General features: G+C 38.3%; 1 protein-coding gene across 1 annotated transcript in view; it reads right to left on the minus strand.

Moving 5' to 3' along the window:
- Positions 1-8017: 8017 nt before the first annotated feature.
- CPB1 (carboxypeptidase B1) overlaps positions 8018-13913 on the minus strand; it is a 43824-nt gene continuing 37928 nt past the window's right edge. Inside the window, exons 10-11 of the mRNA XM_020980930.2 lie at positions 11590-11674; positions 8018-8999 (exon numbers count right to left, since the gene is read on the minus strand). Coding sequence (XP_020836589.1) covers positions 8812-8999; positions 11590-11674 — 273 coding nt within the window. The 3' untranslated portion in view covers positions 8018-8811. The remainder of the gene's footprint in view (positions 9000-11589; positions 11675-13913) is intronic.

The following is a 13913-nucleotide window of genomic DNA, read 5'->3' on the forward strand; positions in this document are numbered from 1 at the left end:
AAAAGAAATCAGGTCCTGATTTGTAGCATTTGTGATTTCTGTGGTGTAAGTGCTCACATTGAGAGTTTAACCACTGGCTTTTTGTCAAAACTGGCTTCATCACACCACTGCCAGGCTCTCGCTTTGTAACTAGATTGCAAATTCTTCTTATTCATTATTACCAATGGTATCCCCAATATGATAATAATGACAGTCAGCATTGATATAGTGCACTTTGAGGTTTGCAAAGTACTTCACATACATTATCTCATTTGATCCTTACAACAACCTTGTATGATAGACGCTATTATTATCTCCTTTGTGCAGGAGAGGAAACTGAGGCAGAGAAAAGTCTTTCTCTTTCTCTACATACACATATGCACTCACATATATAGGGTGTGTATGTATGCATATGTGTGTGTCTATATATCTGTATGTTAAGATATCTATATCTCTATATACATACATACATTAACAGACCAACTTAATGGATTATTCATGTAGTTGCACGCCACCATCTGACAATAGAAAATAAATAAGTTCATCCAGTTGGTTTCTGCTGCCCTCATTGTAAAGGTGTTTTGAGTGTAGCACATGCCCAACACATAGGTTCAGTGGGCAGTGGAAATACAATTTTTCTAGGTACGAGTGTATGGTGTGGGCTCACAACCCTAAACCATTATACTTACTTTTAACAGTCCATCAGTTAATACAATAACCTTAAAGGGGGAAAAGGGAGGGGAACAAGCATTTGTTAAATGCCTACTATGTGCCAGGTGCTTTACAAATCTCTCATTTGATCCCTCCCACAGCTTTGTGAGGTTGGTACTACTGTTATCTCTATTGCACATAGGAGGAAACTGAGGCAGACAAAAGTTAAATAACTTGCCTAGGGTCGTACAGATAGTGCTTGAGGCTGGATTTGAACTCAGGTCTTCTTGACTCCAGGTCTAGTGCTTTATCCATTGTGCCACCTTGATGCCCCTGTGTCTCACTTTTCCAATGCCACCAGGAATGTAACTGATCCTTGGTCAACCAATGGTCCAATGCCCTCTATTCATATCAATTTTGCTAGGAGAGCTTCTTCACACTTGGTAGAACAGACATGTTTTGGAGTTTCATTTAAGAACGAAGCACCTTGTTATGTCTGTTATTTGCCTGTTATCTTCTGTGAGTTTATTTCCTAGACTGAAGGGAAATCAACTCATCAGGGCTGTTGCCTCAAACTCTTCTCCTTCTCTCCATTGAGTTCTGGTGGTTCTATAGTATTCTGGAGTTTAGTGTCATCAGCATTCAGCAGTCAACAAAATCATTCAGAAACAGAAGCGTCTGTGAGACCTTGCCATGTATGAAGAACTTCTCTTTTATTTGGACTCTAGATAGGTCTTGTTTGCTATTGCAAGTCAATTAGTACAACCCTTTTGGCAAGCAATTGGGAATTATGCAAAGAAATAGCCTTTGATCCAGAGACTCCATTACTGGGCTTACGCCTTGTGGAGGCTATGGGCAAGAAGAAAGTCCCTACATGCCCCAACACAGGCATAGGAGGACTTTTTGTGAGAGCGAAGACTGGAAACCAAATAGATGCCTATCTACTAGTGAATGCCTGAACGTAATGGAATATTGATATACTGGAAGAAATCACGTGCATGATGAATTCAGAGAAGCATGGAACCAGTGAAGAATGAAGTGAGTAGAACCAAGAAAACCCAAAGTACGCAATGTCTACAATAATATAAATGGAAAGAACAAGCACACACACACACACACACACACACACACCCCAAAAGCAAATGTGGAATTATAAAGAACAAATAAGGCTTGAAAGAAGAGATGTCAGAAAACTGCTCACACTCTACTCTTTGTAGAGGTAGGGAGTCCATAAGTATTGCATATTGTACATATTTTCAAACTGTTTTTTGGTATATTGAATGGTTATGCTGATTTTTTTCTTTTTCCTTTTTAAAAATTTTTATAAAAATACTATGTGTTATATGGGGCAGCTATCTGGGAGCAGGAAGGGGAGAACAAAAAAACATTAATAAAAACTTATTTAAAAAGAGAAGTCAGAAGATCGCTGAGCCAAGTTATCTCTATGGTTGAATTTATCAAAGAATCTTAAATGATATTAAAATGTGCTCAAGAGATACTTTGTTGGAGAGCTTATGAGAGCTTGTATTACTTACTTTACTGAATTCAATAGTTTTAAAAAAGCATTGATTGATATACAGCTTACATAATTTTAAATGTACGTACTGTCATATATCTGTGAGAGGCTGCTTGAGGATTCAAAGTTATAGAGAACACATTTTTAAAAAGGTTTATTGATGTTTTATTGGATTTATTTAGTGTTTTTTTTAATCCTACCCCCCCCCCCCATCAAGCCCTCCCTGTAACAAAGAAAAATAGAGAAAATTTGCTGATAAAATGAACATGAGTGACAGCATGTGCAACATGCCATGTACAGAGGAGGCACGCACGTTTCCTACTTTCTTCTCTGGGCTCTGCTCTTGACTCTTGGGAGTTCTCTTCCATTCTCAGCAGCCTCCTCAGATTCCTGGAATCTGGAATTTTACTGGAAGATTCCTCCCACTTGTGGCTTCTCCGGCTTCTCTGCTGAATTCTTCCTGGAACCTACATTTTGAGGAAATGCCTAGCCCAGTCTCATGCTTACTCCACTTCTCTTCCAGCTCAGCTCCTGGACTTCTGTGGACTTCTTCATTGCCAGTCTTCCCCCTTCTTGTCTCCTTTTTCTGTGTCTTCTTCCCCTGTTAGAATGTAAACTCCACGAGGGCAGGGACTGGCTTTCTTTTTGCCTATATTTGCATTCATTGTGTTTTGAACTGGGTCTGGAACAAAGCTTGGTAAACATTGTTTCGACTTGGGAACCAGTCTGGTTATTGTAATTAATCAGTCAGGGCACTTTTCAGTGCTCTTTCTGTTTACATCATTCTAGCCATGTGTATATAGTTCTCCTGGAACTGCTTTTAAAAAATGATATTATTAATGTAAGAGTGATTGACACACACATTTAAATTTATAAAGAAGAACAAAAAAGGGGCTTGTATATGAAACTGTGAACTTTTCTTATGTATAGTTTTTTTAAAGACTATATTTAATTTAAGAAGGTAGCAACACATTGCTATTTCTTTTTCTGAACTTTTTCTTTTTAACCTTTTATTAATTCTCTTCCCTCCCTTCTCTCCCTTTCTCCTTCTTTCCTTCCCTTCTTCCCTCCCTACTTTCCTTCCTTCCTCCCTTCCTTTCTTCCTTCTTTGTCTCCTTCCTTCCATCACTCCCTCCTAATTCACCCCTCCCCCAAATAAAAACCTTCTTCTGTAAAAAATAAAAAAAAATGTGTAGTCAAAAGAAGGGAGCAGCTAGGTGGTGTAGTGGATAGAGTGTCAGGGGACTCACCTTCTGAGTTCAAATCTGGCCTCAGACATTCGCTAGCTGTGTGACTCTGGGCAAGTCATTTAATTCTGTTTGCCTCAGTTTCCTCATCTGTAAAATAAGCTGAAGAAGGAAATGGCAAACCACTACACTATCTTTGCCAAGAAAACCCTAAAAGGGGTCACAAAAAGTCAGGCACAGTTGAAAAGACTAAACAATAAGTAAAGTAAGCAAATACGTACATTGGCCATTTCTTAAAATGGCGCCTCATTCTCTACCTCTGGTCCATTGCATCATCGCCAACAAGAGAGAGATATGTTTCACTGTCAGTCTTCTGAAGTCATGACTGGTGACTGCATTGATTAACATTCTGAAGTCTTTCAAAGTTGTTTTCCTTTACATTATTGTAGATGTTATGCAAATTGTTTTTCTGGTTACATTCATTGCACTCTGCATAAGTAGTTAGAAGTCAACCTAAATTTCTCTGAAATTTTCATGCTCCTTATTTTTGTAGTTTAATAATATTCCATTACAATCATATACAACAGTGTTAAGCCACTGTCCAACTGATGGTCACTCAGTTCATTTCCAGTTTTTTCTACCATAAAGAGAACTATTTTAAATATTTTTGTCCATTTAGGTCCTTTTCATTTTAGGTCTTTGACCTCTTTGATGTATACACCAAGTAGCATTATTACTGGTTCAAAAGATATGCATAATTTAGTGACTTTTGGAGTATAGCTCCAAACTGCTTTTCAGAATGGTTGGAGCAATTCTCATTTCTACCAACAGAACGTTAAGCTTGCTTATCCTTTCATGGTTCTTCCAACAATGATCATTTTTATCTTCTCTCATCTATGCTAAAAATAAATTGTAAACTTTGATGTAAATTTTGAAATCTTAGAGTTAAATTTTCTTTTTCTTGGTGAGGCGATTGGGGTTATGTAACTTGCCTGGGGTCACACAGCTAGTAAGCATCAGGTGTCTGACACTGGATTTGAACTCAGGTCTTCCTGCCCACAGGGCCAGTGCTCTATCCACTGTACCACCTAATTTTGAGAATTTTTTCGTATGGCTATAAATAGACTGAGTTTCTTCTCTTGAGAACTGTCTCTTCATATCCTTAAAATGTTTATTAATTAGGAATGACTCTTATTCTTATAAATTTGAATCAGTTCCACGTATTTTAGAAATGAGATCTTTATCAGAGAAAATTGTTGCAAAGATTTTTCCCCAGTGAAATGTTTTCTTTTTAATCTTAGCCTTATTGAATTTCTTTGTACAAAACCTTTCTAATTTTAAATAATAAGAAAGATGTATATAACAATTTTATGTACTCAAACCTTGTTTAGTCATGAACTTTTCATCTATATACCTGATAGGTTAATTTTAACCAACTTTCTCACAATTGTAAATGGTATCTTCTCCCCTTCTCTTAACATTTTTGTGATGGGACCTATATTAAATTCAAATATCATTGCTTTACTTTCTCTTTATCAATTCTTGTGAGTCTTCTCACGTTACCCTGAATTCCTCATATTTGTCATTTCTTATGGCAGAGTAATTTCCACAGTTTTTTCAACCCTTCCACTATTCACTGTAACTTACATTGTCTCCTGGTTTTTGCTACCACAAATAGTACTCTTACATTTTGGTATCTATGGGATCTTTTTTTTATCTTTGTTTTCTTTGGTCAGACAGGCAATTAACAAGCATTTATTAAGTGCTACCAGTGTGCTAAGAGCTGGAGATACAAGAAAGACAAAAATATGGTCACTCCCTCAAGGAGTACACATTCCCATGGGGGAGATATCATGCAAACAATTGCGTATCCAAGACTGATACACTATAAATGTGATTAGGAAAACACTAGTAATAGGTGGAAGGGAGGGTTGGGACCAGGAAAGGCTTCCTATAGAAAGTAGGATTTGATTTAAGTCAAAGGAAGACAGCAGCTAGGCAGAAGTACGGAGGAAGAATGTTTCAGGCATGGCTAGGTACCCAGTAATAGGATAACTTGGCCACAGACTTCAGAGACTTTTCTTATATAATTCTAACTTGTTTTCCAGGCAATTGGACCAGTTCCCAGTTCTAGCAACAACATATAAGTGTGCATGTCCTTCGATAGTTTCTCTAACATAATGCATCTACATATGTGTATTGTACCTGGAGACATACCCTAACTGAAAGGGTGGGTCACCCAGAGAAGGCTATGCCAGGTTTAAGGTTCTCTGCATCTGTTAAAATCATAAACCCCATCTATGTGTTTACCTTTAATAGTCAGAGGATACAATTAGTTCAAAGCAAAATGCTTCAGTATGAAAAATGGCAATAAATCAATTATCTCACAACCTGATGCATACTCTCCCACAAATGCATGTATTATCAGTGGGAAGAGTGGACACACATAATGAATATGTATATGAGGAGCAGACACATAAGGGCCAAGTGTGATCGCGGTGAATGCATGTAGGGGTAAATCACGCAAACTTGATGTTTTCTAGTGATTTCCTCAGGTTATTTCTGGAAGGGGTGGCAGGTGGAGAGAGAGAGTTCTTCCTACTGATAACACAGTGTCCACTGGGGTATACTTCTCGGACATTGCTCCACTGAAAACCCCAAAGCATTCCCCACTGGGCAGTTAGCCTTGGATCTTACCTCTTTTTCATAGCAGTTATGGCTTTAGTTGAACTTCTGGGTTATCACTTCTCCATGGAAAGATTGGGATTTGCCGTGCTTTTAGAGTTCAATGTCAGAGACTTTTATATCTTTCTTTTAGAAAAGTATCTGGACCATCCTAAAAAAAGCCTTCTTTAGGGAAAAACCAAACCAAACCAAAACAAAACCCTTCTTGACTTTTTCCCTTATGGTGTGACCTGTCATATCATTTTTAGAATTATGGCTAAGAGGTCTTCCATCTCCGACAGGAAATTCTTGCCCCAGACACTAAACTTTTAAGAACAAATAGCCAAAATGCTCTTATCTAAGCCCAAGGGGCAAGGTCATATGTGGTCTTTCCTATTAACCTCATCTTGTTCCTGGCCTCTCACATATAGATTTGGTCAGTCAAAACTGAAAGGGGATTTGAGCTCACCCTCACATGTACATTGCTATAAAAACTTTATTAAACCATGTATTTCTGTCATGCTTATGGCATATGCTCCTTTCCCTTCTGCATGAGCTTAGAATAATGCCTCAAATTGTTTTTCTGTCCCTTCAAGACAGGGCTTTTACTGTGTAGGGAGAGAGTTGCTTTCAGCAAGCATACTTACAAACATTAAATAGTACTGACTGTGCTAGAGGATGTCTTAATACAGGTTAAGTAAGGTTTATAATCCCAAGGTACAAGGTAGGGAAGCCTGGAGTACAAGAAGGGATTTTAGACACAATTTTAGGATCTAATATGTAAAACATGTGGAATCTCACAAGTGAAATAAACCAATTTTTACTTAGTGATTTGAAAAAACCCAATATTGTTACGCACAGCTTTGAATGTTCCTGAGGTTGGTGCCAAGTATATGTGGAAAGAGAGTGGGCTATTAATACCTATGTGTCCCTGGGTAAGGTAAAGTTGGGCCTTTGTCACTCTGCATGACTAGATAACTACGGAGATTCAGATCAATAAGCCTGTGACTGTAGTGTAGGTCTGTGAGACCTATGATTGCACTGAACTTAGTCAGACATCACTGAGAGATGTGATTGCTACTGTGAATTTGGAGCCTGGGACGTTCTTGACCGCTCCTTCCTCCTAGACCTTCTGTTTTACTTAGGTTTTCCTGACACAGCTCCTTTCTGGTTCTCCTCCTACCTGTCTGGCCACCCCTCGTCAGTATCCTTTGTTGGACCATCCTCCATGTCTCACGTGCTTCCCCACCCACTACAATTCAGTAGTTTTCTATTGCCTTTAGGAGAAAATACGAGCTCCTGTTCAAATCTCGTCTCAGGCACTTATTATCTGTGTGACCCTGGACAACTCATTTAACCTCTGTCGGCCTCAGTTCCTCATCCGTAAATGGAGATAATAATAGTACCTACCTCTCAGGGCTGTCATTAGGATCAAATGAGTTAATATTTGTGAAGCTCTTAACATAGTAGCTGGTACATAGTAGGTGCTTAATAAATGCTTATTTCCTTCCTTCCTCCCCTTTCCATACTCAATGATCCAGAAAACTAGATTTCTCATAGGTGGGATTCTATTTCCACCTCTATGCCTTTGCAGTGGCCAGCATCCATACTTGTCATACACTTGTTTCTCAGTTCCACCTCAGAGAATCCCCAATTTTCTTCAAAATGTAGATTAAGCACTGCTTTCTGGGTGAAATCTTTCCTGGTCCCCAGCTGCTGCTTGTGCTCTATCTCCCTGACTTCCTCATATGTATTTAGCTGAGCTGGGGAAAGAAATGGCAAGCCATTCTAGTATCTTTGCCAAGAAAAGCCCACATCGGATCATGAAGAGTCAGACACAATGGAATGACTGAACAAAAACAGCAAATTTTTATATTTTATTGATTTGTATATCCTCATATGTGAGCATGCTGTTTTCCCTAATAGTATACATAAGTTCATAAGTTCCAGAAGACAATTTGAACCTACGTTCTCCCAATTGCAAGCCCAACACCCTCTTCCTCCTACCTCTGTGGTCTATTTCCTATTTATTTAAATATGCACAATATGCTTGTGAATGATAGCATGCTTGATTCTCGTCTGATGAAATTTTTACTATCATTAACTATATTTCCCCCTTTCCTTCCATGCCCATTGGATACAAAGACTAGTCTTGGAGGTTCTTTACTGTACCCATACTTCACAAACTCATCTTTTGTTCACAATTCTCCTTGTTTCTCATGGAATATACAATGTATTATATTCTCTAATGATTCTCTCAACTAGAAGTGTGCTCTCTCTCTCTCAAATTACTTCATATTTACTTTGTATATATTTCACATTTATTCTTCTGTTGCCACGTTGATCCCTTCAGTTGAATGGAAATCCCTTGAAGGCAAGGACAATCCCTTTCTTTTTTTTTTGTCTTTATATAGTCCATTTGCCCATAATAGGATTTAACAAATGCTTGTGGAGTGAAGGAATGAATAAACAAATACACCAGTCCAGAGATTACTTTTTGCTCAACACCATTTCAGACACTCCAAAGCTTCTAAATTCTCCCTAGTGGCTAACCTCAAAGTGAAAATATGATTTGCTCGTTTTCTCATTTGCCCATTCAAAATGCCAGAGAAGTAGACAAACAATTGCTTTTTAAATTAGGAATAATTTTTATTTTCATTGACATTAATTGAACTACTTCTGTGGTGGCTTAAAGGTAAGGTCAGAATTCTAAAAGCATTCAAGATATTAAAAATAAGAGTTCATGAGAGTAAGAAAAAAGAATTTGCACCTAAGAGTGAGTAAAGTTTTCTTGGCTCTTTGGAGCCTTCCAAATTAGTATAGATGTTCCAGGACATAATCAGAGAGATACTTGACGGCCAGCAATGTCTCTTCACAGGTCGCTTTAATCTGGGATTCAGGGAGCAGAAAGCCATATGTTCCTGTGTCCCGGAGTTCAAAGGTGAAAGAGTATTTGATACCCTGGTCATAGGCCCAGTCATCAGAGCCTCCAGCTGCAGGATCTGAAACATGAGAAGAAATAGACCCAGAATAATTGAATGAATCAATCAACAAGGATTTATTAAGCTTAATGTATACTAAGTGCTATGTTAGATGCTGGGTGTATAAATACAAAGAATCTTTTTTTTTTTTTTTTGGTGAGGCAACTGGGGTTAAGTGACTTGCCCAGAGTCACACAGTTAGTGAGTGTTTTGTGTCTGAGGCTGGATTTGAACTCAGGTTCTCCTGACTCCAGGGCCGGTGTTCTATCCACTGCACCACCTAGCTGTCCCTCAGTCCTTTCTTAAAAGCTTATATTCTAGAGTAAGTGAAAACAAATCAATATGTAAATATAAACAACAAAAATATAAAGTGAACGAATACAAATATATATAAAGTAATTAAATCTGATTAAATCTTGCAGAAGATATTGTAAAGCCTGCATCTTAAGAGAAGAAAGGACCTCAATGCAGTGTAGGTAAGATGGGAGGGCTTTTCAGCCAGTGCAAGGACACAGAAATGGAAGATGAGGTGTTATGTTTGAGGAACAGAGAGGCAGCTGAGGTTACCAAGACAAGCCTGAGCAGAGGAATAAGTGAGAAGCTAGGGTGGAATCTTGGTAAATGCTCCCAGTCAGGGGATGAAATTGGGATGGTGAGCTGGCAAATGAGACTGAGAAGGAGCACTCATGAAGGTAGGAGAGGAGAATCAAGAGAGAGTAAGTGTCACCAAAACTCAGACAGGAGAAAGTATTGAGGAAAGGAGGGTAGTCAAGGCTAACAAATGCAATAGATAGATCAAGAAGGGTGAAGGCTGAAAAAAAGACCCTAAGATTTAGCAATGAAGAGGTCACTGGTAACGTTGGAGAACAGTTTCTACCGAGTGATGAAATCAGACACCAGATTTCAAAGAGTTAAGGAGAGAGCAGGAAAAGAGGACTGGTGAAGGCTTTTCAAGGACAGTGGAGACTTGGTCATATTGAAGGCAGTAGGGAAGGAACCAGGAGAGGTTTAATATTTGAGTGAGGAGACACAAATGAGTAGGAGAGAGAAAAAACTCATCTTCAATAGATTTTCACTTGCTCTATTAAATTCACCAAGAGGCATCATTGTTTTTCGGAGAAAAGATCAACTTTGGAGTCAAGAAGACCCAGTTTTGAGTCCTGCCTCTGAAACAATCTAGCTCTGTGACCATGTGTGAGCCGTGTAATCTTTTGGTGTCCTAGGTAATATTCCAACATTATAATTTACAAATGAGTTGCCTATTATGGCTGAGTTCTCTACACTGGTGAAATCGTAGGTTAAAACAAACAAGCAAATAAACAAAAAACAAAATATTAAATCCACTAGGATTTTCCTTGCTAATTATAAATGATCAAATGCAAAAAACAACATGGGACAGGGATGCTGGTTTTTCTAGTTCACTGTATTCCTGTGATAGTGTTGGTAACATTAAAAAAAGTGGGAGTATAGGAAGGACATCTTGAGGGTTTATAGGCTCATAGATACAGAGTTGGAAGGAATTTTATTTTATTTCTTGCTTTGGCAATTGGGGTTAAGTGACTTGCCCAGGGTCACACAGTTAGGAAGTGTTAAGTGTCTAAGGTCACATTTGAATTCAGGTCCTCCTGACTCCAAGGCCAGAGCCTCTATTCTCTGCACCATCTAGCTGCCCCTAAATATTTCCTAGCTGGAAGAAATTTTAAAAGTTATCTATTTAAAAACCCCTCGTTTTACAGAGGCCCAGAGAGTTAAATGACTTCCCCAAGGTCCCACAGGCAGTGTGTCAAGCATATATGGACTATATATACAAATACATAAACTACATTTAAAGTCTTTCTCTCTCTATATAAATAGTACATTAATACATATTCTATATTTTGTATAGAAAAGAGTTATAATTATTTGCAAGTATTTAAAAAACCCATTTTCTGGGGAATTTTATGTTTTTTTTTTCCCTAGGAAGCACAGAATTTTAAATGATAACTGTAGTGTAGAAATTGTCACCAAATTCTAGAGGAACTGAGAGGAGTAATTGCTTCCATGGTAAAAGCCAATTCTTTTAGGGATTCTCTGGATGGGGTGATTAAACTCGTCTGTCTCTTAGTAGTTAAAGTTATGTATGTAGAAAATTAAAACCTTTGTTAAAAAAAGAATCAGGATATGTACACATTAACTACGTATTTGATGTAAACTGACTGGCCCTGTGATTAAAATGAATCTAAAGTAAATCAGGCAGTAAGCAATTCAGGATATAAATGGAAATTGAAAATATGATGTGCAGATCCTGTCTGTATCCGCCCTTAGAAGATATCCAATCTCCATTGTGCTCCTTTGTGTCTGAGGAAGGAGTAAGCAAAATATCTAGGCCTAGCACATGGTTCTGTGGTTTGAAAGGGGGTGCTGTCCCCCTGCCCCACCCACATCCTTTCTGAAACAGAAGTCTGATTATGATTCCACGTTTGAGAAAAAAAATATTTACAGTTGAGCCAAAGTCACATGCTACACATTTTGGAAGAGAGGGCTAAGTTGTCAGCCAAAAAGGGCCTTGGACATGCTTTATTTACTCTGACTAGCATTTGCTGATGAGTACAGGGGAAAATCAGGTACTCACAGATGGTCGTGGCTCCTGGACCGTAGGTATACTTTGTCCTGTACAATGAGTTCAGTTCTTTGACCATTGCCTTTGCCAGGGTGTTCTGTGTGGAGAATCATAATGAAAGAGAATTCAGACACTTAAATAGTACCATTCATATTTCTGATTCTTTCTTCTTTCTCTTGTTCCCTTCTTTCAAGTTTTTCCGGTAGCCTTCAAGTACCCCAGGGACCTGATATAATTACAGCCTAGTGAGGGAGGTAGATGGAAATAATAACATCATCTTCATCTTAAAGATGATGAGGCTCAGAATTGTGGTGATTAGTTTAAGTTCATCATAAATTGATTTGGGTGCTTATTGAGGACCTGTATTTTATTATCCATTAGAGTACTCTTTCCCTTTGTAGACACTTGAACAAGGCTTGCTTATATTGGCCCTGGAATTATTTAGATTTTTAAAAATTTTAAAAATTAAAAATTTAGATTTTTTAAAAAAATTATTATTAGGCTTAAAAACATGAGGCTGTATAAATCAACACTCCCCAAACATTCTGCTTATTGCTAATCAAAGGCCAATATATTAAGGAAGTACTTAAGCCCTTAGGTTTCATTTGGCAGACATTACTGGCCTGTAGAATTGTTAAGAGGAGAAAGTCATAGCCAGGCGCTTCTCCACAACTATGAGAAGTTTTCCACACTCAAGGTACTTCATTTATCAGCTCCATACATTTTCTCTGGCTGTCCCCCCTATTGCTGGAACATTCTCCTTCCTCACCTTCATCTACTGACTTCTTTGGCTTCCTTTACGTCCCAACCAAAATCCCATCTTTTGCAGAAATCTTTTCCCAATGCCTCTTAATTCTAATAGCTTACTTCTGTCAATTATTTCCTATTTATCTGGTGTATAGCTTGCTTTGTTTGAATGTTGTCTCCTCTTTTAGATCGTATGTTCCTTAAGGGCAGGAACTGTCTTTTGCCTCTTTTTACGTCCCTAGTGCTTACTTAGCACAATGCCTGGCACAAAGTAGGTGCTTAATAAATGTTAATTGATTAACTCCTGAAAAAAAAATAACAACAACTGGGTAAAGCTTTTAAAGACTTTTGCAATGTAGCCCAGCCTTCCTTAGAACCTTTTATACATTGCTCCTCCCATACTACGGTCCAGTCAAGCCATTCTTCTTACCATTCCTCATGCATGATGCTCCATTTCCCATCTCTGTGTCTTTGAACTGGCTGTCCCTCATGCTTGGAATACCCTCATGGCTTACCTCCACCTCTTAGAATCCCTTATTTTTTTCCAAAACTCTCAGTTTCAGTGCCACCTTCTAAATGAAGTCTTTCATGATCTCTTCCTACTCCGCTCCAACCACCAGAATGCTCCCAACGAAATGATTTTGTATTTATTTAGTATATTCCTACATAAGTACATGTCAGTCTGTCCCCTTCCCCTCCTTAGCATGTAAGCTCTTTGAGGACAGGGGCTATTTCCTTTGGGTCTCTAATCTCTGTATTACCAGTGGCCTGGCAGATAGTTAGGGTTTAATAAATACTTGATTGATTAAATGGAGGGAAAAATGAAGTCAAGGTTTAGCAATAGTAGTTATATGAAATTTAGTGAGGTGGTGTGGAAATTTTAAGTAGAAGAGGCTTGGTAGCCAAAGTGATCTTCAACACCAGCCTAGAAATATCTGATCAGAGTTGGAGGCTCCTTCCAGCTCAGTGAGTCAATTCCTTCATTTTATAGGTGAGGAAACTTAGAACTCCAGAGAAGGGAAGTAACCTGTCCAACGTCACACAGGTAGTGAATAGCAGAGCTAAAATGGCATCTGGGCCTTTGGCAACTAGGCCCACGCTCTTTTCACCAGACCATGTAGCCAATAGCACACCATTAACAGGACATATCTCAGGAAATCTTGAATCTGGCAAATTAGAGACTGACTGTACGTTGTATTTCCAAATGTAGGTCATTCGAAGTTAGGCATAAAATGTTGTTAAGAATTTCATTGTATTCTGCTGTTTTAGAAGCAGTATTATGCTTTAATAAGACCCAGAACTCTTTGGCTTTCTAGTTACAACCCCAAAGATGATTTCCCCAAGAGAAACAATACATTAAAATGTTCTCTTACTTCCACTGACAAACAGCATATTTGAATGAATCATTTAAGCAGTAGTGCCTGAATGGGTCTTCTGGGAAATACAGATTGGAAAAACTGATTGTTTACTGCTAGGGAATTAACTACAATTCATTCTGTGTATAAAACCAGCAATGTCTCCTAGTGCAGTAAAATCATTGTTGCTTGTACGTGGGAGAGGCAGGGGAAGTTAGAGAGAGTAAAAAAGAA

This window comes from Phascolarctos cinereus, unplaced genomic scaffold (assembly GCF_003287225.1).
Source record: "Phascolarctos cinereus isolate Bilbo 61053 unplaced genomic scaffold, phaCin_HiC Scaffold_7;HRSCAF=346, whole genome shotgun sequence".
NCBI classification, from domain to species: Eukaryota; Metazoa; Chordata; class Mammalia; order Diprotodontia; family Phascolarctidae; genus Phascolarctos; species Phascolarctos cinereus.